We start from the raw sequence: 24,337 nt of genomic DNA on the forward strand, positions 1-24,337 counted from the left end.
TCGTCTAGTTGTCTCTTCTGCAACAGACGGATTACACTTGACAACAGGCAGCAAACTTTGTAATAATTTTTTTGGAGGGCGTAAAACAGCATCATTTATAAATATAGTGATTTTATGATTACCTACCTAATAATTATCGATCAAATTAAATCAGGTTGTCAGAAAGCTCAAAGACTCTTGATCGTCAGGCCCCTCGAGATACTGACAGTCGTAGATTATGTTGTGTAGAGACATTTACAGAGTGCATATAATTCTGACAAGGTTTTAAACTCTCCATAATAAAATATAATATTGTTTTATTTAGACCATGGGGACTCGTATCCGTTTGATGGACCTCGAGGTACTTTGGCTCATGCATTTGCCCCGGGTGAAGGTCTAGGAGGAGATACTCACTTTGACAATGCTGAAAGGTGGACATCAGGAGCAAACGGTAATCATATGACTTACAATCTATACACTTCGTATACCAGTTATGAGAAAGGTACCCTCACATTTTATCATTTTAGGGTTTAACCTCTTCACAGTAGCAGCTCATGAATTCGGACATGCTTTAGGGCTTGGACATTCAAGTGACCCATCAGCTTTGATGTATCCGACTTACAAATATCAGCATCCTATTGGATTTCGCCTCCCTATGGATGATGTGAAAGGGATACAAGGCCTATATGGTACAGCAAACACATAGCTTGGCTTATAATATATGGAATAATACCCTATTATTGTATATTATACGTATATTAGCAGTTACCAAGGACTTCTATGACCATATGTAATCACATTACTGCAGGTATTGCATTTATCAGCAAAGAATTTTGGATAATTGTTAAAAATGGTAAAATTTGCTGTATGACGCGACAGTAATGGACATAACTAGAAAGAATGCAGAGACCGAAGTGCTTTAAGGGACCTAATTGATGTTCTGCCCCATAAAAGGCAGTAGCCCTGTCACTGGCATGTCTTAGTTGGGGTTTCTTATCAAAGATATCATACTGGGGCGCTGCAGCTTCACACTAATGCCATGTAGACACACAGACAATTTTTTCTTCCACTTTGTAGTGATTGTCGTTCGCGAACGATCTGATACAAAGAGCCGGCTCCCTGCCATGAATAATGGGAGATGGCATTAAATATCTCTAAACGGCTGTCATTGGGGGTCAAATGGCATTATTCAGTAGCTGAAAACCCCACCAAAGAAAACCCTACCCACTCATTGATTTCATTGGCTGGTTGCAGGTTTGCGGGGTTTCTGCCTTGGGTGTGCGGGGCTTCAAATGTGTTAATTCAATCACTTGTAGTGAACACATATTTAATAAGGCTCCATTTGTGATCCAAAATAGCCGGCTCTTTTTGGTAAACGGAACCAAGTGATCCGGATCACAAAAAAGATCTGGACTGCCCATCACTACTATTTTGCTATAGGGTCCTGCGATTTTTGTGTTGCTGAGACTTTTCTGTTTATGTTTATTCCAGGGACTAAACATTCCGGGCAAAAAACTTCTGTAGCATCTGAGTCACCGCATCCAGCTCATTGTCATCCCAACCTGTCTTTTGATGCTGTAACAGCTGTAGGGAATGAACTTCTATTTTTCAAAGATAGGTGAATGTAATTAGTTGGTCTATTTAAACGTTATATTGTCTTTCTTAACTTAATATTTTAAACATGAAAAACAGATAACTTTGCAAGTAGTCTTGATTAAATTCCTGATACTTTTGTCTTGACAGTGCCTATGCAGAGCTAAGAGTCTCTATGATAACGGGGTAACCTTTCTCCTTGTGAGGTGTAAGGAGACTTATAGGCTATGCAGTGTTCTTCTGGAAATTTAAATATGAAAATTGCCTCTTTAGAGAGGAAGAAGACTTGATACTAGATGTCCAGTCCTCTTCCTTGTTGAAGAGGATTTTGCATATCCAAGATAACAGACTTCCAGCTACAAGTATCTCTATATAGTCTGATCTTGCAGTTATGTTCTCCTCCATCAGGCGTCTACATATCTTCTTATATTTATTTTTATTTTTTAAGATCTTTTTGGCGAAGACAGACCCAACTTACCACTCTTCGACCCAACTCTATTGCAGCATCTTTCCCACAGCTCATGTCGAATGTAGATGCTGCTTATGAAATTGCCGAAAGAGGAACTGCATATTTTTTTAAAGGTAAAAATTATTTAAAAGATATAGAATTTCCACTTAAATATTCCATGTTACCATTACTCTGCAAATATGTTGCAATTTCTTCCTTCTAAAATCCAGAGGATAGGTGATAACTTGCTGATTTTTGGTGATCTGAGCCCTACCAATCCCAATTGTAGGTCGTACCAATGCCAGGTTAGAATGGAGCTGTGGCCTGCTCTATTCATTGGCTAGGGTCATCCAGGAATGGCCGAGTAAAAGGCTCGACATATATGGCCACCACTCCATTCTAAAGGGCCATTTAATAGATTTTGGAAACATTTTACTGTTCTAGTCTTGCAGTAAAAAATACTGGAATGCCCGACACAAGTCTGCATAGAAGTACAGCTCAGTTATGAGAGTTGTGTCTTGCAATGAGGTGTACATTTGTGTGTCCACATGACCCGGACACATTTTTGTTCCCTCAATATAAAGAATGAAAGCTTTTTTTAATGATTGCAAGTTAAAGAGGTTGACTACGACACCCGGCACCCCAGCCAATCAGTTGTTCTCAATGTCGGTGGCGGACCCCAACCGATCAGTCATTGATAAAGTAGTGGACAACCTCCTTAACATCTTGAAATTTATAAGGAATAGTGTTGAGCGAGTATGTTCTATTAACCCTTTCGCCGAGTATGCTCGGGCCGATCTCCGAGTATTTACAGCTGCTCGGTGATATGGTTGAATCGCTCCCGTGTGCATGATTTGCAACTGTTTGACAGCTTTATTACATGGGAGGAATGTCTATTTCTTACACATTCCTCACATATAATAAAGCTGTCAAACAGTTGCAAATCATGCACACGGGAGCGATTTAACCATATCACCGAGCAGCTGTAAATACTCTGAGCTCGGCCAGAGCATACTCGGACAGAACATACTCGCTCAACCCTAATAAGGAACTGATAAAGAGAGTATATTAGAAACTTTTTATGTCAGCTACAAAAGGTCATGTGCCCTAGATATTAGGGAGAGGCAATGAGCCTCTCGTTCTTATCTTGTGAGTCACCAAGTAAAGAAGATAGGAACAGCATTTTACTACTATTAATAGGCTGTCATAATATTCAGAAGTTTTTATTTTCTTACTAGGTCCCCATTACTGGGCGACAAGAGGTCTCAAGATTCAAGGACCTCCCCACCTTATTTATGACTTTGGATTTCCAAGTGCTGTGCAGAAGATAGATGCAGCCGTCCACCTGACGAGCTCTAAGAAGACACTGTTCTTTGTCAGTGAAGATTTCTACAGGTAGCATATAAGCCCACCGAGCAAGGGTCTAATAATGATCCTTAAATATGCTATAAACATTTGTCCATATGGCTAGGAAACATGACTTAGCACTTGAGAAGCAATCAAATAAGTCCCCTAGGGAGACAAAAGGAAAACAAGTAAAATTAAAGGAGTTATCCACTTCTGGACAACCCCTTCTTAGCAACTAAGATGTGCATAAACCCCCCACCCCAAAAAAAAACATATACTTACCTACTGAACCGGTGCTGTTTCACTGATTACACATCCTTGCGGCCATGTGACATTGGCTGCAGCGTTCAAGTGACATGTCAATCAGCGGCCACTGATTGGCTGCAGCGATCACATGCCATAACAATGTCATGCGAATGCGTGTGTGACATGACCATGCAATCGGACGAACAGCACCAGTCCAGTATGTAAAATAGTAAAAAATATATATTTAAGATGGCCAGTTTAGCTGTTAAGAATGCATTGTTCACCAGTCAACAAAATCCTTAAGTTAAACAAAAAATACATATTTGGTACAAGCGCAATAGTAACAATCCACATAATAAAAATTTTAATTCATTTGTAAACATAAAAAAAAACAAAGAACAATGCAAGTTTTTATAAGGCTAACTTGCCTGAAAAATAAATAATTATGGACGTCATAATTGGGTAAACCAAAAATTAATTTTTTGCATAATTTTATAATTTGGTTTTGGTGTATTTATGCTAACTAGGATTGAGCTAAAACATTTGTTGGACCCTGGTTCAGTGGTCCTAGTCTGTGGCCTCAGGGACCAGAGCTCTGCAAGCTTCCGTCTACCTGCCCTCATCCCCAGGGCCTCTTCTGATTAGTAAGCCCAATGCGATGTCATGAGTGCATCGCGCCGCAATGATGACATCACCAGGGTCCTGCGAATCTTTTTGCTCAATTTTTATACTGACAAATAGAAAAAAAATTAACATTATTTTTACTACACGGAAGAAAAGTCTGCAGAACTGCAGAACAGAACTCAAAATAAATACAGACCCCAGAATAATTACCGACACCTGAGCAGACCCTCTAACAAAAGAAAATATATCTCACACCAAACAGCAGACTACAGTCCACTGACTAATTTCAGATCTCATAGTAAAAACAGTTCCCAGAATAAATAACCCCCCCCCCCCCGAGAAAAAAAAATCCAGTCTCCAGAAGAAAAATATGTTGTCCATTAATCTGGGCCACAAAGAATAGAGATCTCAAAATAAATATGGACCCCATAATAAAGCCGATCCCAGAATAGATAAAGACCTCTTAAATAAATGTGTTGTGATGCTGAGTCACTTCTCACAGCCAATATGAGATAGGATAGTCATAACATAACATAGTTTGTAAAGCCGAATAAAGACTTGCGTCCATCAAGTTCGACCTGTTAGTTCTGTAATTGCTAAAGTTGATCCAGAGGAGGGCAAAAACCCCAAATGATTTGGCCAATCTTCACCTGAGGAAAAATTCCCTCCCGACTCTGAAACCAGCAGTCAGAATAAATCCCTGTATCAACCTACTATTTTATTTTATTTTTAAGTATATGCTGAAATCTGCCTGGTATCTAGAAATGCATCCAGTCCCCGCTTGAACTAGTGTAGTGAATCTGACATTACCGTCTCCTCACTCAGTGAATTCCATATTCTCACTGCTCTTACCGTAAAGAACCCCTTCCTATGCTGGTGCTGAAACCTTTTCTCTTCCAGTCTTAGTGAATGCCCTCTTGTTACCGTAATATCCCTCCTTTTGAACAAATCCCGGGCAAGATCTCTATACTGTCCCCTAACATATTTGTACACATTTATTATGTCCCCCCTCAACCTTCTCTTTTCCAGGCTGAATAGTCCTAGTTTTGCCAACCTCTCTGGGTATTGCAGTCCCTCCATTCCCTTTATTAATTTTGTTGCCCTCCTTTGTACCTTTTCAAGCTCATTTATATCCTTTCTATATATTGGGGCCCATAACTGAGCACAGTATTCCAAGTGTGGTCTGACCAGTGCTTTGTACAGTGGAAGAACAATGTTCTCATCCTTTGCAGCTATACCTCTTCTGATACATCCCATTACCCTGTTTGCCCTTACAGCAGCGGCCTGACTTTGGGCACTCCAATTTAGTTTGCTATCAATCAAGATGCCCAAGTCCTTCTCCATCTCTGAATTCCCCAATGATTTCCCATTCAGTGAGTACTGGTGACTTCCATTTTTCCTTCCCATATGTATGACCTTACATTTCTCCTCGTTAAACCTCATTTGCCATTTAATGCTCCACCTACCCAGCTTATCCAAATCCCTCTGTAGGTCTGCACTGTCCTCTTTTGTATTAATTGTTTTACATAACTTTGTGTCATCTGCAAATATTGATATTTTACTATTTATCCCGTTGACTATGTCGTTAATAAAGATATTAAATAACATTCGGCCTAATACAGACCCCTGTGGTACCCCACTAGTGACGCTTACCCAATCTGAGCATATTCCATTTATAACCACCCTCTGCCTTCTATCCTTTAGCCCAGAGGTCCCCAACCGCCGGTCCGCGGACCAGGACCGGGCCGTTGGGGTTTTTCAGCCGGTCCGCGGCGCCGCTGACCAGGGCCGGCGTCAGCACCCGGGCAAATGCCGGGGCTCTGAGCAGGCAGAGGGGCCCACTGGCGGTCGCGCACCCCGCTGGGCTATGGGCGGAGGAGAGCGGTGTCAGCGCCCGCCCTTCTCCGCCGCTTGCTCAGGGCCCCGGCAGCCCGATACTTACCTCTCCCCGTGCCTCCGCAGATCAGCTGTCTTCCTGCTCTGCGCTCCCTGTGACGTCTCAGGTCAGAGGGCGCGGTGACGTCTTTACACCGCGCCCTCCCCTGAGCCGTCACAGGGAGCGCTGAGCGGGAAGAAACGACAACGCTGGAGTTCGGAGCCGAGCAGCGAGCTGCGGGCAGCAGGTAGCAGGTGAGGAGAAGGGAGGTGAGTATTTGATTTTTTTTTTTTTAATGTATGGAGGCATGGGGCAGTATAAAGAGGGGAGGGGGGGCATCCTGCTTGGGGCATTATAAAGAGGAGGGGTGACAGCCTGCATGGGGCATTATAAGGTGGGGAACAGCCTGCATGGGGCATTATAAAGAGGAGGGGTGACAGCCTGCATGGGGCATTATAAGGTGGGGAACAGCCTGCATGGGGCATTATAAAGAGGGGGGGATTCCTGCTTGGGGCATTATAATGAGGAGGGGTGACAGCCTGCATGGGGCATTATAAGGTGGGGACCAGCCTGCATGGGGCATTATAAAGAGGGGGGGATTCCTGCTTGGGGCATTATAATGAGGAGGGGTGACAGCCTGCATGGGGCATTATAAGGTGGGGACCAGCCTGCGTGGGGCATTATAAGGTGGGGAACAGCCTGCACGGGGCATTATAAAGAGAGGGGGGGACATCCTGCATGGGGCATTATAAAGAGGAGGGGTGACAGCCTGCATGGGGCAGTATAAAGAGGAGGGGTGACAGCCTGCATGGGGCAGTATAAAGAGGAGGGGTGACAGCCTGCATGGGGCAGTATAAAGAGGAGGGGTGACAGCCTGCATGGGGCAGTATAAAGAGGAGGGGTGACAGCCTGCATGGGGCATTATAAAGAGGGGGGGTGACAGCCTGCATGGGGCAGTATAAAGAGGAGGGGTGACAGCCTGCATGGGGCAGTATAAAGAGGAGGGGTGACAGCCTGCATGGGGCATTATAAAGAGGGGGGGCAGCCTGTATGGGGCATTATGTGGGGGGTAACAGCCTGCATGGAGCATTAAAAGGGGGGGGGGCCTGTATGGGGCATTATGTGGGAGGGAACAGCCTGCATGGAGCATTATAAGGGGGGGGGGCAGCCTGTATGGGGCATTATGTGGGGGTAACAGCCTGCATGGAGCATTAAAAGGGAGGGGCCTGTATGGGGCATTATGTGGGGGGTAACAGCCTGCATGGAGCATTATAAGGGGGGGACAGCCTGTATGGGGCATTATGTGGGGGGTAACAGCCTGCATGCAGCATTATATGGGGACCGGTATCCTGTATGGAGCGTTATATGGGGGCCAGTATCCTGTATGGAGCGTTATATGGGGGCCAGGATTCTGTATGGAGCCTTATATGGGGGCCAGTATTCCGTATGGGGTCTTATATGGGGGCCAGTATTCCGTATGGGGCCTTATATGGGGGCAAGTATTCCGTATGGGGCCTTATATGGGGGCAAGTATTCCGTATGGGGCCTTATATGGGGGCAAGTATTCCGTATGGGGCCTTATATGGGGGCCAGTATTCCGTATGAAGCGTTATATGGGGGCCAGTATTCCGTATGGGCGTTATATGGGGTCCAGTATTCCGTATGGAGCCTTATATGGGGGCCACTATTCTGTGTGGAGCGATTCACCGGTTTCTGAGCTATTGTAGAATTTACAATAGATATCACTCATGAAGTGAAATCTTTGCATTGTACTATATATATATATTTCTCCGCCGTATCTCTGCATCATGAATCGTGGTATGTGTTAAAGGGGCCCACTGAGACTCTTTCGCCCGGGGCCCAGAAAAACCTGGAGCCGGCCCTGCCGCTGACAGCTAGCTCCGCGGCCCTGCGCCTGGTCAGAACTCGCTCTGTGTGGATTTATAATGTTTTCTGCCATAGCCGTGACAGCTCGCAGCTCCCGGCAGAGAACATTATGCAGGACGGGGTGGGGCGTCGGGCGGGTCTTAGTGACGCAGCCCTCCACAGCACAGCATGGTACCTGTTGTACGTCACGGGGCGGGTCTTAGTGACGCGGCCCTCCTGCACAGCATGGTGTGTTCCTGACGGGGTGGGGCGGCAGGCTCTCCTCACTGACACGCCCCCGGCAGAACATGTTATGTGGGGCGTGCTGGGGCAGCAGACTGGCTTCAGTGACGCGGCTCCCGGTACCGGTGTTCAGTGTGTAGCGCTGCTAAGCAGCAGCGCTGTATACACTGACGCTCAATGTACAATGCTGCTACTTAGCAGCGCTGTACACCGAGGTCCCGCCAGCATCCTCCCCATACAGCTCCACCCCTCCATAACCCCACCCCCATATGACCAAAGCCCCGCCCCCACCCCCACCGGGCCATGGAAAACTGGTCTTGCTTAAAGCCGGTCCCTGGTGCAAAAAAGATTGGGGACCTCTGCTTTAGCCAGTTAGCTACCCACTTGCAGACATTTTCCCCCAGCCCCATCATTCTCATTTTGTATACCAACCTATTATGTGGCACGCTATCGAACGCTTTTGAGAAGTCGAGATACACGACATCCACTGGTTCCCCCTGATCTACTCAAGAGCTAACCTCCTCGTAGAAGTCAATCAGGTTTGTTTGGCAGGAGCGATTCCTCATGAATCCATGTTGGTTCGGGATTAAAAGATTATTAGCATCAAGATGCTCCGTAATTGCCTCTTTAATGAAGCTTTCAAAAATTTTGCCCACAACGGACGTCAGACTCACCGGCCGATAGTTTCCGGCATCACTTTTCGCTCCCTTTTTGAATATTGGCACTACATTCGCCTGTCGCCAATCAAGTGGCACAGACCCAGTCTCAACAGAGTCCTTAAATATAAGATATAACGGTCTGTCTATCACATTACTTAGTTCCCTTAGTACCCGTGGGTGTATGCCATCAGGTCCTGGTGATTTGTTTATTTTAATGTTACTGAGGCGTTTCTGTACCCCAGCTTGGGTTAGATTTGTCATACTTAGTGGAGGATTAAGTTTGTCACTTCTCATTTCTCCTGTTAGTTCGATTTCCTTTGTGAAAGTTGTCGAAAAAAAATTATTTAATAGATTAGCTTTATCCTCATCTTTCTCTATGATTTTGCCTTCCTCACTTTTTATCGGTCCAATATTATCCGATTTAATCCTTTTACTATTTATATACGTAAAGAACAGTTTGGGATTTGATCTACTTTCCCTAGCAATACGTCTCTCTGTTTCCTCCTTCGCTATTTTTATTTGTTTTTTACAGGTTCTCGTTTTTTCCTTGTAACACATTAGTGCCTCCTTACTGTTTTCCTGTTTTAATCTCTTGAATGCCTCTTTTTTGCTATTTAACGCCCCTTTTACGTTCTTGTTCAACCATATTGGTTTCCTCTTATTTCTGGCCCTTTTATTCCCATACGGTATATATCTCTCGCACTGAGTATTCAGAATTCTTTTGAAGGTTTCCCATTTACTATTCGTATTCCTTTGATTAAGAACTTTGTCCCAGTCAATAAGTTGAAGGTTTTCTATCAGCTGATCAAACTTCGCCCTCCTAAAGTTTAATGTTTTTGTTGTTCCCTTATTGATAACCCTACTGAAGGGCATTTTGAAGTCGATAATATTATGGTCGCTATTACCTAGGTGCCCCCCTATCTGTACCTCAGTTATTCTATCAGGCCTATTAGTCAATATTAAGTTCAACACGGCCTTCCCTCTCGTTGGTTCCTGCACTAGTTGGGAGAGATAATTATCCTTAATATTTGTCAAGAACCTTTTTCCTTTCTGAGATCTACAGGTTTCTGTTTCCCAGTCAATATCCGGGTAGTTGAAATCCCCCATTACAATCACTTCATTATGTTTTGCTACTTTGTCTATTTGTCCTAATAGCAGATTCTCATTCTCCTCTGTTATATTTGGTGGCTTATAGTAGACCCCCAGTAATATTTTATTATTATTTTTAGTTCCCTCTATCTCTACCCACATGGACTCGACCCCCTCTTCTCCCTCTCCTATATCTTCCCTTAGTCTGGGTTTTAGACATGACTTTACATATAAGCAGACTCCTCCGCCTTTCCCCTGTTTCCGGTCCCTTCTAAATAAACTATAATCTAATAAATTTACCGCCCAGTCGTAGCTATCGTCTAGCCAAGTCTCTGTTATACCTACGATGTCATACCTCTCCTCCGATATAAGCGCCTGCAGCTCATCCGCCTTATTGGTCAGGCTTCTTGCGTTGGTCAGCATGCAAGATAAAACTTTGGGGTTATTTAGCATCCTATTCTTCTCTAACGATCTAACTGTACTATCCCCACCCCCCTCTCCACCCTCATTATATTAAATTCTCCCCTTCCCCCTTGCTTGCCTCACATCCCACCTATTTCCTTGGTTTCCCTCCCCCGTCTCTAGTTTAAAAACTCCTCCAACCTATTAGCCATCTTCTTCCCCAGCACCGCTGCACCCTCCCCATTGAGGTGCAGCCCGTCCCTACGGTAGAGCCTGTAGCCGACTGCGAAGTCGGCCCAGTTCTCCATGAACCCAAACCCTTCTGCCTTGCACCAACTCTTTAGCCACTTATTCACCTCCCTAACTTCCCGTTGGCGCTCCTGTGTGGCTCGCGGGATTGGTAGTATTTCTGAGAAAACTACCTTGGAGGTCCTTGCCCTAAGCTTCCTACCTAGGTCCCTGAAATCATTTTTAAGGACCCTCCATCTACCACTCACTTTGTCATTGGTGCCGATGTGGACCATGACCACTGGGTCTTCGCCAGCCCCACCCAGTAACCTGTCAACCCGATCCGCGATGTGCCGGACTCGAGTGCCAGGGAAGCAGCACACCGTTCGGCGATCCCGGTCTTTGTGACAGATTGCCCTGTCTGTCCCCCTAATAATAGAGTCACCCACTACCAGAACCTGTCTTGCCTGCCCTACACTTCCCCCCTCCCCCTCATTACTGGAGCATACACTCCCCCGGCGGTCAGAGGATCTGTCGTGCTCCAATAATGCCGGTTCTGAACCAGCCTTCCTATACTTCTTCCCTCTATCCCTCCTAACTGTTATCCAGCTCCCTGCCTGTTCAGCCTGCACTTCCCCTCTATGCTCCACCCCCAGTATTGTAGTCAAGGAGTCCAAGGTCACAAGCCATGAGGGTATGTCATTAACAGAAGAAAGAGACAAAGGTGTAGTCAGGTAATGGTCCGAGGTCAAGATACCAGGAGGATACATCAAATGTAAAACTGATGATGAATATCGGACACAAGAGAAAAAACTATATATATGGAGTAAATAAGAATCAATCAAGACAGTTCATTTATGGCAGTTGTTCTCAACTCCAGTCCTCAAGACCCACCAACAGATCAGGTTTTCAGGATTATCTTAGTTTTGCACAGGTGATGGAATTATTACCTGTGCAATACTAAGGAAATCCTGAAAACATGATCTTTTGGTGGGTCTTGAGGACTGGAGTTGAGAACCACTGATTTATGGGGTAAACTAGTAAATACTTATGTTCATATCAATTGATATCCATTGTGCGAGTCATTGCATCCCCTCAATAATAAATATATGGTGGATTGTTAATGTATATTAATGTAGGCACCGATAACATCCACAGATCCTGTATCCCAAACGCGAGTCGGGGTCGGCGTGCAACACACCAGGTATTTTACCCACCAGAGTTTTTTTGATATAGTATAATTCAGTTCACACATGGCGATTTATACCTCAGGCCAATGTATATTTATTAGTGATGGGCGAGCACTAAAATGCTCGGGTGCTCGATGCTCGGGTTGAGCACATTGGAATACTCGGGTGCTCGACCCGAGCAACGAGCCCAATGTAAGTCTATGGGAAACTCGAGCATTTTCCAGGCAGCTCCCCCCGGCGGTCTGCAGAGGGCCTAAAAATTGCCCAAATCGATGGGAACAGTGCTCAAATGACATGGGAACAGCATGGGGAAGACCCCTGGAAGCATTTCTGACTCCCAGGTCACTTCTGTCAACAACGTTGTCAGAGGTATTATGCCACTTTTACGGACTCACAATAAAACATACAAAAACGAAACCAAAATGGATTTTCCTGGGAAATATGTTAAGGAATATCCTTTCCGGGGTAATGACTTATATATAAATAAAAATAAATAACCCAAAACAAAAATGCTCTTCCACACCTTGGGCTATGTCCACACGTAGCATTTTTGATGCGTTTTTGCACTTTTGCATTGCTTTCAACCATGACAAATGCATTCACCAGGAAATGTCATTTTAACATTTTACAACCTTATCTAGCCATGTGGTGTGTGAGATATCATCAGACACATCGTGTTTCATTTATGAAGGAGGGACTCTGAAAGTCACAAAGCCTATTTTTATAGGGCCATCAGGCGGCCTTTACTATTTTTAAAGGGCCAGCAGTCGGCCCTCACTATTCTTAGAGAGCCATCAGCCGACTGTTTTATTGTTTATATTACTAAAGAGTGGGTCTCCTATACTGTTATTGCGTATGCAGTGAGTGGCAGGGCTGCCAAAAATTTAGACGGACCCCAATACCACTTTGAAAATTTGGATGCACCCCAATACCCCTTTGAAGAGACCTCCTGAAAACAATGTTCCCATTATTAGGAAGTAGGTCTCCCATTGTGTTTGCCTATGCAGTGAATGCAAGGGTTGCCAAAAATTTGGAGGCACTCCAATGTCCTTTGGAAGAGACGTAGAGGAGTGCCTCCTGAAAAAAAATGTTCCCATTATTAAGAAGTGGGTCTCCCATTGTGTTTGCCTATGCAGTGAATGCAAGGGCTGCCAAAAATTGGGAGGCACTCCAATGCCCCTTGGAAGAGACGTGAAGGAGGGCCTCATAAAAAATGTTCCCATTAGAAAGGAGCGGGTCTCCTACACTTGTAATGCCCATGCACTAAGTGTATGGGCTGACAAACATTTACCCCTGGGGGGTATATGTTATGATCTACAACATGTACTAAGGAAAGATAGGGGAAAACTGTCCCTACAGTAAGACTAAGCTGAATCTCTACGATGTAGCAGGCTGCCTATTCCTAGTGAACAGACCCGCCTTAGTCCTCGGCTAGTCTGAAGGAATACCTATAGCATAAGGGCAGGGGTCCCTAAAAGAACTAAGGACTGAAACAAAAAAGGGACACCTCCTAAACAGAGAAGTTGTTGCAGAACACAAAAAGACAAACAGACAAAAAGGTACTAGAGGTCCCAGAAGGACCAAGCAAACTGACAGAGATAGGCACCGAATCACCTGGCTAGAAAAACAGTCAAACACTGAAGTCCAGCACAGCCAGAAGGGTAGAGCTGGAATATAAAGCCAGGTGGTCACGAGACCGCAAAACACAAGATGGAAAAAACAAAAAGGAGGGTTCTAACAGTATACATGAACATACTGTATAATTTTTTTTGTTTTTATGGGCATCATAAACACCCTTTAAAAAATTTTGGAGGCACTCTAATGCCCCTTGAAAGAGATGTGGAGGTCAGAGGGCCTCCTGAAAACAATGTTGCCATTATTAGGAAGTGGGTCTCCCATTGTGTTTGCCTATGCAGTGAATGCAAGGGTTGCCAAAAATTTGGAGGTACTCCAATGCCCCTTGGGAGAGATGTGGAGGTCAGAGGGCCTCCTGAAAGCAATGTTCCCATTATTAAGAAGTGGGTCTCCTATTATGTTTGCCTATGCAGTGAATGCAAGGGTTGCCAAAAATTTGGAGGCACTCCAATGCCCCTTGGAAGAGACGTGGAGGTCAGAGGGCCTCCTGAAAACAATGTTCCCATTATTAGGAAGTAGGTCTCCCATTGTGTTTGCCTATGCAGTGAATGCAAGGGTTGTCAACAATTTGGAGGTGTTAGAACCTTGCTCTTAGGTTTTTTCCTTTGCTGGTCACATGACCTTGTTGGCCTATTTAATCCTGCTCCGCCCTTCTGGCTTTGCTGGACTTCATTGTATAACTACTTTCTAGCTAGCCTGTGCTCTGTATCTAACTCTGTTAGTTTGCTTGGTCTACGGACCTCTATGTTCTATATATTTTGTTTGTTCGTCTGTCTGCTACTATTTCTGTTAGGAGGTGTCCATTTTCCTCCCAGTCCTTAGTACTTGTAGGGATTCCTTCCCCACATCTATAGGTCTCCGTACAGACTAGCTTAGGACTTTAGCAGGTCTGATCGCAGGATCAGGTCCCCTGTTACATCGTAGGGATTCAGCTGAGTTCTATCGTAGGGACAGATCTCCTCTCTTTCCTTAGCTCTGGTAGCAGAACATAACAGTAAGTCCAGCCCACAAATTCTCTAAGGAAAGATTTTTCTGTTCCATCATGGTGTCGGTTCAGGATTTGGCTCATCGCCTGCAGGGACTCTCTCTGGAGGTGGCCGAGCTCCGTCAGCACGTGAGTAACTGTCCTGGAGCACATTTCTTGGAGCCTAAGGTATGTTTGCCGGATTTATTTTTTGGTGAACACCGAGAATTTTTTTCATTTAAAAATGCTTGCTTATTGTATTTTCGTTTGAGACCCAAGTCCTCTGGGGATGAATCCCAGCGCATAGGGTTCATAATGTCACTTTTGCGCAAAGAGCCTCAGGAGTGGGCCTTTTCTTTGCAACCTAGTGATACATGCTTCAGATCAGTGGATAGTTTTTTTTCTGCTTTGGGGCTATTATATGATGATCCTGACCGTGTCGCATCAGCTGAGACTGAGTTAAGACGTTTGAGACAGGGATCAGGTAATGTGGAAAAATATTGTACTCATTTCCGTCGATGGTCTACTCAAACAGGGTGGAACGATTCTGCTCTGAAAAGTCTATTTCTTGCTGGGCTCAATGAAAGGGTTAAAGACCTGCTAATTGCTTATCCTACACCTGAAGATTTGCAACAGGCTATGCAATTAGCTATACGGGTGGATAGAAGACTGCGTGCAAGGGTTAATGAGAGCAAATACTCTGCTATGTCAGTTTCTGGTTATAAGAATGTGTGTACTAATAGTGGTGAACCGATGGAGATTGGATCGGTGGCACCTCGCTCTCAAGAAAAAGACCGTAGACTTTTTAAAGGCTTGTGTTTCTATTGCGGAAAATCTGGTCATTTGATTAAAGGCTGTGAGCTTCGTATGAAGAAAGAAAAAAAAAAATGGTCAGTCATGCCCGTATTGCCTGTTTAAATTCCAAGGGTGTATTTTTAGCTGCTTCCACGATTGCTCAGGAAAAATTAATGGAATTTCGGGTGTTTGTCGATTGTGGGTCTACTCTGAATGTAATTGATGGGGGATTCTTGGAAAGACTCAATTTAAAACCCGAACCTTTATCATCCCCCATTGCTGTGGTTTCTGTGGATGGTTCCCCTTTGAAGAATATTACTCTCAAGGTCTGTGAATTTCCTCTCACTATTAATGGTGTTCACCATGAGAAATTGGATTTGGTAGTGTTGAATAACTTGCCTTCTCCAGTAATATTGGGATTGCCCTGGTTAAAATTTCACAATCCTGTACTGGATTGGTCTACCAGTGAAATTAAATCCTGGAGCCATAAATGTTATGACAAGTGTTGTAACGGGCGTATTGCAGCTTTGGATAGGGGAGAATTGCCTGTTCCTATTCAGGATTTTTGGAGAGTTTTTTCTGAGAAGGAATCGCAGGTTTTGCCTCCCCATAGAGACTATGATTGTTCTATTGAATTTGTCCCTGGAGCGACTCTTCCTAAAAGTCGTTTATTTAACCTTACTATTCCTGAGAGGAAGGCTTTGGAGGAATACATACAGACAAGTTTGGCCGCCGGTCACATTAGGCCTTCTAAGTCTCCTGTGGCGGTTGGATTTTTTTTTGTAAAAAAAAAGGACGGCGGTTTACGTCCTTGTCTGGATTTTCGTGAGATTAACAAAATTACTGTACGCAATCCTTACCCACTGCCATTGATTCCTGATCTGTTTAACCAGTTAATGGGGGCCAAGTGGTTCTCTAAAATTGACCTTAAGGGGGCATACAATCTGTTGCGCATGAAGGAGGGTGACGAATGGAAGACTGCTTTTAACACTCCTGTGGGTCATTTTGAGAATCTGGTGATGCCTTTTGGTCTTACCAATGCTCCTGCATTTTTTCAGAATCTTATTAATGACATCCTTAGACCTTTGATCGGCAAAAATGTGGTTGTGTATTTGGATGACATTTTGATTTATTCGCCGGATCTGGAGTCTCATTGGCGGAGCGTACGTGAGGTATTACAGTTGTTAATGGACAATTCGCTTTTTGCTAAGCTGGAGAAATGTGAGTTCGCTGTACAGAGAATTAGTTTTTTGGGTTACATTTTCTCCAGCGAAGGTTTTGAGATGGACCCGGTTAAAGTTCAAGCTGTACAGGAATGGCCTAGGCCTATTGGTTTGAAATCGATACAGAGGTTTTTAGGTTTCGCCAATTATTACAGAAAATTCATAAAAAAAATTTCTAGTATTGTCAAACCTCTGACCGATCTCACCAGGAAAGGTGCTGATGCGGTTCAGTGGTCTTCTGAGGCTATTGAAGCTTTTGTGTATCTCAAGGAGAGGTTCACCTCTGCTCCCATCCTTATGCAGCCTGATGTGACTAAGCCGTTTTTGGTTGAGGTTGATGCTTCCTCTGTGGGGGTTGGCGCAGTATTGTCTCAGGATAACGGGGATGGATTACATCCCTGTGCCTTTTTTTCAAAAAATTTTTCGGAGACTGAACTGAATTACGATATTGGTAATCGGGAATTATTGGCTATTAAACTCGCATTTGAACACTGGCGCCACTTCTTGGAAGGTGCAGAATTTCCCGTTCAGGTTCTTACGGATCATAAAAATCTGATATATCTTGATGCTGCCAAGCGCCTGAATGCCCGTCAGGCTAGGTGGGCATTGTTTTTCTCGCGGTTTAATTTCTCCCTTACTTACATCCCTGGTACTAAGAATGTTAAGGCGGATGCCTTGTCTCGCAGTTTTTCTCCCATAGTCGGTGCTGAGAAAGAGGAGAACATTTTACAAGAAGGTGTTGTGATAGCTGCTTTGGACTCTGTTTTGGAAGATGAGATTCTTAAAGCACAGGAGAATGCCCCATCTAACACTCCTCATGGGAGGTTGTTTGTGCCTGGGACCTTTAGGAGAGATTTGTTTGTTGAGTGTCGCGAATCTCGGTTGGCAGGTCATCCCGGAATCTCTGAGACCAAGAGACTGGTGGGTCGTAGTTTTTGGTGGCCTGGATGGCAGAAGGAAGTCATTAAGTGGGTGCGTCAATGTACTATATGTGCTAGATCTAAGTCCTCACATACTCCTGCTGCGGGGTTGCTTTGTCCTTTGGAGGTTCCCAGTGCTCCTTGGACACATTTGGCTATGGACTTTATAACTGACCTTCCCCCCTCTGAGGGTTTTACTGTCATCTGGGTGGTCGTGGACCGTTTTAGCAAGATGTGTCACTTGGTTCCCTTCGTCAAACTGCCCTGCGCTAAAACTCTCGCTAAGGCCTTTGTCAAGGAAATTGTCAGACTTCATGGCGTTCCTACTGACATTGTTTCTGATAGGGGTCCTCAGTTCGTGGCTCGTTTTTGGCATGCCTTTTGTGACAGGTTGGGAGTTCATTTATCGTTCTCGTCCGGATATCATCCTGAATCTAATGGCCAGACAGAAAGGAAAAACCAGGATGTTGAGCAGTTCTTGCGTTGTTTTGTGGCAGACAATCAAGAGGGGTGGTCTGAGTTTCTGCCACTTGCTGAATTTGCTCTGAACAATCATACATCTTCTTCTGCTGGTTGTTCGCCTTTTTTTTGTTGTTCTGGGAGACATCCGTCGTTTGGGTCGTTCTCCAAGTTGGGATCTGCCGTGCCTGAGGAGGAGAATTTTTCCGGTGATTTGGAGAGAGTTTGGACGGATGTGCGTGGTAATCTTCAGGAGGCCAACAGAAAATCTAAAGACTACTTTGATAGGAAACGACAGGAGGTTTTGTTCGCTGTTGGTGACATGGTTTGGTTGTCCTCTAGGAATCTGCGGTTGAGGATTCCTTCTAAGAAATTGGGTCCCAAGTTTGTAGGGCCCTTTAAGGTGCTTCAGGTTGTCAACCAATCTGCTGTTAGGTTGGAGGTTCCTACTAGTGTTGAGCCACCCCCGTAGTGTTCGAGTTCGGTTCGGTTCGTCGAACACCCGTGTGTTCGCCGAACTGTTCGTCGAACTGTTCGTCGAACACCTTCGAACACCGTTAAAACCAATGGCAGGCAAACAAAAACACATAGAAACACATAGAAAACACCTTCAAAGGTGTCCAAAAGCTGACAAACTGCTCAGAAGACACAACTAACACATGGAAAAGTGACAAGTACATATAGTCATGCGAAAAGAAAAGAGGTGGAGGAGTAAAAGGAGGGGGAGACACAGATATAGGCATGTCATGCCCTTCTAAAATCCAAAAAGTGAGAAGCCGACACGTTCAGTCCGCTCCTGCCCGTGCCACCTCCGCGTCGCCGGGTTTGTGCCAGAGCCGCGGTGAACCCTGACGGCCAGCCCCCCTCTCCCAATACTGGTGCCTGTCCGCTGGTGGGTCGAGCGAGCCCCCCTGTGGTGGAGGCAGCTCTAAGCTTTTTAATTTAAATTGTCTCTCTAATTTGAATGAATACACTTTAAATCCATTTACAAGGATCTATTGGAGGGCAAGTCTCATGCCAGCAGCCGCGTAATTCCAGCTCCAGTAGCGTCTACTAAAGCTGCTGCAGTTAAAAAGCTTTTATAAGGATCGAGCTCGGCTGTCCACCGCAAGGCATCCTACTGCCAGTCCCAGCCCCTATGCCTTGGGGTGCCTCCTGATGCTCTTCGCTGAGTATCCCGTGGTCCCGAAGCATTTCCTTTGAAAAAATTAAGTGTCCAAACTACAGGTGGTGTAGCTTGCTTAACAGCCGGGATAATCCGCTGACTAGCTGACACTGCTACTAGGCACAAAGTATTTCCTGGGCTAGATGCAGTTAAAAATTTGTAATTAGATACTCTCGTTGGATGCTGAGAAAGCATTCCATAGAGTCTCCTGGCACGCCATATATGATTCTCTTAAAAAGCTTGGGGTAGGGGTCTAGGGGACCCTTTTATAGCCAAAATCACGGCCCTGTATCGCAATACGTCACCTAGGCTGAAGATAAATGGAACTGTAGCACCCTGAGGGCTCGGTTGCTACAGAGGTATTGCACATCACCCAGAGGTGTGATATCTCACTCTCAGGTAAGGATGTAGTGTGGATCAGGACCCGACACCTGCATGCATTACACCACATTGCCGTGGGGCAGGGCGACCAATATGCCCCTGAGATGGGCACGACAGTCCCTGTCCCTGGCTGGAGTGGGGGGGAGGGAACACTGAGGAAGGGGAACCCTGTAGTGCAGGAGCAGGGAGGAAGCAGTTCCTGGGTGCATTGAGAAGGGAGTATAAAAGGTGGGCACCATCTTAGTTCAGTGCAGAGAAGTCTGAGCAGAAGTGGCAGGGAGCAGGGGCTCTGCATGAGCTCTGCTCCGGAGGCGGGCCTAGTAACAGAGGCCCAGGCCTGGAAGAGGGAGAAGAAAGGAAGAGGAGCGGAGAAGGCTCCAGGAACGAGGAACGAAGGGATCCCAGGGGTGCGGACGGGCGAGTCGCCACCGTATGCCCGAATCCACCTGCGTGGAGGGGTCAGGCCAAAGGGGGAGACCGGTCCCCGAAACTAGTGGAGGCAGGAAATGACCCTCAGCTAGAAACAGGAGGCTGTGACATTTTATGTGGCGCAGCCCCTCGCTACACCCGCTAGGAAGGCACCACATAGGGTCAGGGAAACTGGCGCCAAGTTTACCAAGAGGAGCCCCGAGGCAGCCGGACAGAAGTGTTGGTAAGAAAGGCCAGACAAAGGACACACAAAGGTGGTCCTGTGAAGCGCTCCAAAGTTATCTGGGAGTTGTCTGAGCCCCTCACCTGGTGAGCACAGTACGACGTGGGCAGCCGTTACCTGCAGACGTGGTCTGGATAATAAGAACTGTGAGTAAAGGCCCTGAACTGCATCACTGACTCCGTGTCGTTACTGCTGCTGCCCTGCACCATCACCCCCATCCTCCGCATACACTGCCCTGAGGCTATACTCCTCCCGTGGGGAGTTATGCTACGCTCTGCTGCACCCACAACACCAGCCTTAGCGGTCTGCCCTGTAGCGGCGGTTCACTCTGACCGCAATCCACGGGTGGCGTAGTCGGACATTTAAACATCAAAACCACATAAATAGTTCCGCCACTGGTTTGACCGCCCTGAGCCACGGAACCGGATCGCCGCCACGAAGACTACAACCACCAGCATCCACCAAAAAGGGTCCGGCTCCGGGTGTCCCAAGGCCCAGGGGGTGCGTCAGAACATTTTCATCACCTTTCACAATCACCAATGGGACAAGGCAGGGATGTCCTCTGTCCCCTCTCTTATACATCCTAGTGACGGAGCACCTGCTCTCATCAATTCGCCATAACCCCAATATTAGGTGGATTGAGGTGGGAGGCACCGAGTACAAGTGCTCTCTATTTGCTGATGATGTCCTAGTATATATCACTCAATCACATATATCCATCCCTGCTGTTATGGCTGAAATAGATCACTTTGTTACATGGTAAAATTTTAAAATCAATGCAGCGAAGTCTGAGGCCCTCGATGTCTCCCTCCCCAAATCCATATAGGATTCCATCCAGTCCAACTTTCCCTTTGCCTGGCCCTCACAGGGTATCAAATACTTAGGAATTCCTATTCATAGAGACCTCTCCCATCTATGTTATCTTAATTTTGGGCCCTTTATTGAACAATTCCATACAGACCACGGTTGGCAAGTTGGAACTGTGAGATTCACTACGTGCACCACTGGTATTTTGTGGAAAAGCACATGTAAGATTCTGCAACAGTCTCTGCTGATACTCCTGCATGCGTGCATCCCTTTCTATGGCAGGAATAATTTCTGCAAATTTACTTTTGTACCGGGGATCTAACAGTGTGGCAACCCAGTAGTCAGGATTATTTCTAATTCTCACAATTCGAGGGTCATGTTGCAGGTAGTGCAGCAAGAAGGCACTCATGTGTGTTGCGCATCCAGGAGCACCAAGTCCCTGTTGTGTTGGTGGCGAGGTAACAATCATGCTTCCTTCCTCTGTCCTCTCCCCCCAACCTCGCACAACAGAAATGTGATCAAGGTCTCCCTCATCTGATGAGTCTTCCATCAGTTCGTCCTCCACTTCTTCCTGGGCTCCTGCACCTTCCTCACTAGTTTGGCTGCTACCATGCGCCCTGGTAAAATCATCTCCCCCACCCTCACATGCCTGCCGCCCTGGTGCTGCCGACCGTCTGGACCTTGCAGATGTTAGCCCTTCCGCATACAACTCCTCCTCCTCTACTTCCTCCACCTCCTCTTGTGCCACCACCTGACTCCGAATTCTGTTTAACATGTGCTCCAGCATGTAAATCACCGGAATAGTCATGCTGATAATGGCATCGTCAGCACTAAACATCTTCGTCGCCATTTCAAAACTGTGCAGAAGGGTGCATAGGTCCCTGATCTGAGACCACTCCTCCAGCGTGATTTGCCCCACCTCTGAATCTCGTTGGCCCAGGCTATACGTCAGAACGTATTGCACCAGGGCTTGTCGGTGCTGCCACAGTCGCTGCAACATGTGCAGAGTTGAATTCCACCGGGTAGGCACATCGCATTTTAGCCGGTGAAGTGGCAGGCCCAACGACTTCTGTAGAGATGTAAGTCGCTGAGCTGCGGGATGCGAACGGCGGAAGTGAGCACACAGCGACCGTGCCCTCTGCAGAAGGCCATCTAGTCTGGGATAGTGGGCTAAAAATTGCTGGACAACCAGGTTCAACACGTGAGCCATACAAGGCACGTGTGTGACATTGCCCCGGCGAAGGGCCGCACCCAGGTTTGCAGCATTGTCGCACACGGCCTTCCCTGGTTTCAGGTCCAGTGGAGACAACCATTCATGAAATTGGTTCTCCAGAGCTGACCACAACTCCTCAGCTGTGTGACTCACATTTCCCAGACATTTCAATGTAAAAACCGCCTGATGACGTTGAGCCCTACTGCCAGCATAGTAAGGAGGTGTGCAGGATCCCTTCTGCGCAGTTAGAAAGCTTGTGGCATGACCAGACAGGCTTTGGGTGCAGGTGGAAGACCGAGAGGAGGTTGAGGAGGCAGAAGCAGTGGAGGAAAAATGACATAAAGAGGATTGACGCACAACTCGTGGGGACGGCAAGACTTGGACAGCAGCCCCTTGTCCTGCTGTCACCATAGTTACCCAGTGCCCAGTCAGCGACATGTAACGCCCCTGTCCATGCCTACTCGTCCAAGTGTCTGTGGTGAAATGCACCCTGTCACACACAGAGTTTCTCAAAGAAGCGGTGATGTTGTGTGCGACATGCTGGTGGAGCGCAGGCACACCTTTCTTTGAGAAGTAGTGCCGACTGGGCATCTGGTACTGGGGCACTGCGACGGACATAAGGTCTCGAAAATCCTCTGTGTCCACCAGGCGGAAAGGCAGCATTTCTGTAGCCAAGAGCTTGCAGATGGTGAAATTCAACCTCTTAGCTTTCTCATGGCTAGGAGGAAATGGTCTTTTACTTGTCCACATCTGAGGGACCGAGGGCTGGCTATTGTGCTTAGACGGGGTTGATAAGGGTGTCCCCGGCAAACTGCCGGTCTGTGAGGAAGATGCAGGCGGACATGTTAGGTTGCCTTGATCCAAAGGTGGTGCTATCGATGTCGGACAGCGCTCAAGACCAGCTGGTGTTACCACCTCCAAAGAAAATGATGACCTGCCAATCACGCTGGCTGTTGAGGGTAAAGAGGTGGCAGGTCTGCGCCCCAAAACAGGTGTGACTGCTGTCCCCCCAGTCACAGAGGATGAAGAGGCCGCGGATGCACAAGATATGGCAGACGGTGGTTGGCCCGGCCGGCTAGACCGCATTGTAGCACACTGAGCTTCCCACTGCAACTTATGCTTCATGTCCATGTGCCGGTTCATGCATGAAGTACTCAAACTATGTATTTTTTGGCCTCTACTTAGCTTTTGCTGACAAATGTTACAGATAACACGAGTTGGGTCATCTTTATCGATCTGAAAAAATGCCCAGGCTATGCAAGGCTTAGCACCCATGCGACCTGAAGAGCCACCACGACTTGTGGTGAGAGGCAGAGTTGTGTTTGAGGATGCAGTTGTTGACGTGCTTCCAGTACTACGTCTCTGTCCAGGAAGGCGCAACCTGACCTCGTCGTCACTAGCATCTTCCTCCACCTCCTCTGCTGACCTCATCTCTTGGCTGACTGTGGGTTGACAGTAAGTGGGATCTCCGACCTCATCATCATCACCCTGTGCGTTATCACACCCGTCGTCCTCAGAGCCAACCTGTTCCTGCCCTGACAAAAAACTAAAGTTGTCGCTCCAATCAGGTATTTGAGTCTTATCATCGTCTTCCTCATTGTCTCCACCAACAGGAGTTACAGTTTGGGAATGAGGGTCTACATTATGGTCAGAACCTTCTGCGTCTGGTCCTGGATCCGACTCATAAAGATTCTGGGCATCAGTGCAGATCATTTCCTCATCTGGATTCACAGAAGCGCTGGAGTCGACCTCTGATTCCCAGGCTATAGTATGAGTAAACAGCTCTGCAGACTCAACCATCTGTTCTACCTCATACTCAGACGGGCAGCTGGAGATTTGGGAGCTGTGAGGAAGCAAGTGCGATTTGGGTGACACCTTTGAGGACTGGAGTATTTGTGATGTTGAAGTTGATGTGGAGGAGAGCCCACTTAAAGGAGCACTTGATATCCGTTGAAGCACCTGCTGTTTTTGTGCCTCATCTGGAATTTGTAGCGATTGGCGTGGCCGTAAGAAAGGGATCTTATCACATTGTCCGCTAAAAGAAGTAGACATTTTAGTTTGGCTGGAACATGGTCTTTCTTCTGCACCTACCCCACGGACACAACCTTTTTTCCCCTTCCCAACACGCCTATTCCCCTTTCCACCAGCAGCAGGCCTTTTTCCACTCATTTTGGTGGTTAACTAATTCACAACTCTGGAGTTGTTTGCACAAAAAAACAATGGATGGTAACCGAGCAGAGCTGAGTGGCCAAACTGTGGTATTAGGCCAAAACTATTGGCTGGGTTAGATGCAGAAAAAAATTATTTTTAATTTGCAACCTGATGGAGGTCAG

General features: G+C 46.3%; 1 protein-coding gene across 1 annotated transcript in view; it reads left to right on the plus strand.

Annotated features, from left to right (window-relative positions):
• Positions 1-24,337, plus strand: part of MMP20 (matrix metallopeptidase 20) — a 99,900-nt gene that overhangs the window by 13,831 nt on the left and 61,732 nt on the right. The window contains exons 4-8 of the mRNA XM_073662120.1: positions 305-430; positions 507-668; positions 1,471-1,597; positions 2,021-2,154; positions 3,259-3,415. Of these exons, the coding sequence (XP_073518221.1) occupies positions 305-430; positions 507-668; positions 1,471-1,597; positions 2,021-2,154; positions 3,259-3,415 (706 nt within the window). The remainder of the gene's footprint in view (positions 1-304; positions 431-506; positions 669-1,470; positions 1,598-2,020; positions 2,155-3,258; positions 3,416-24,337) is intronic.

The sequence above is a fragment of the Phyllobates terribilis genome, unplaced genomic scaffold (genome assembly GCF_046119375.1).
Source record: "Phyllobates terribilis strain yellow unplaced genomic scaffold, ASM4611937v1 Scaffold_2__4_contigs__length_985480577, whole genome shotgun sequence".
Lineage (NCBI taxonomy): Eukaryota > Metazoa > Chordata > Amphibia > Anura > Dendrobatidae > Phyllobates > Phyllobates terribilis.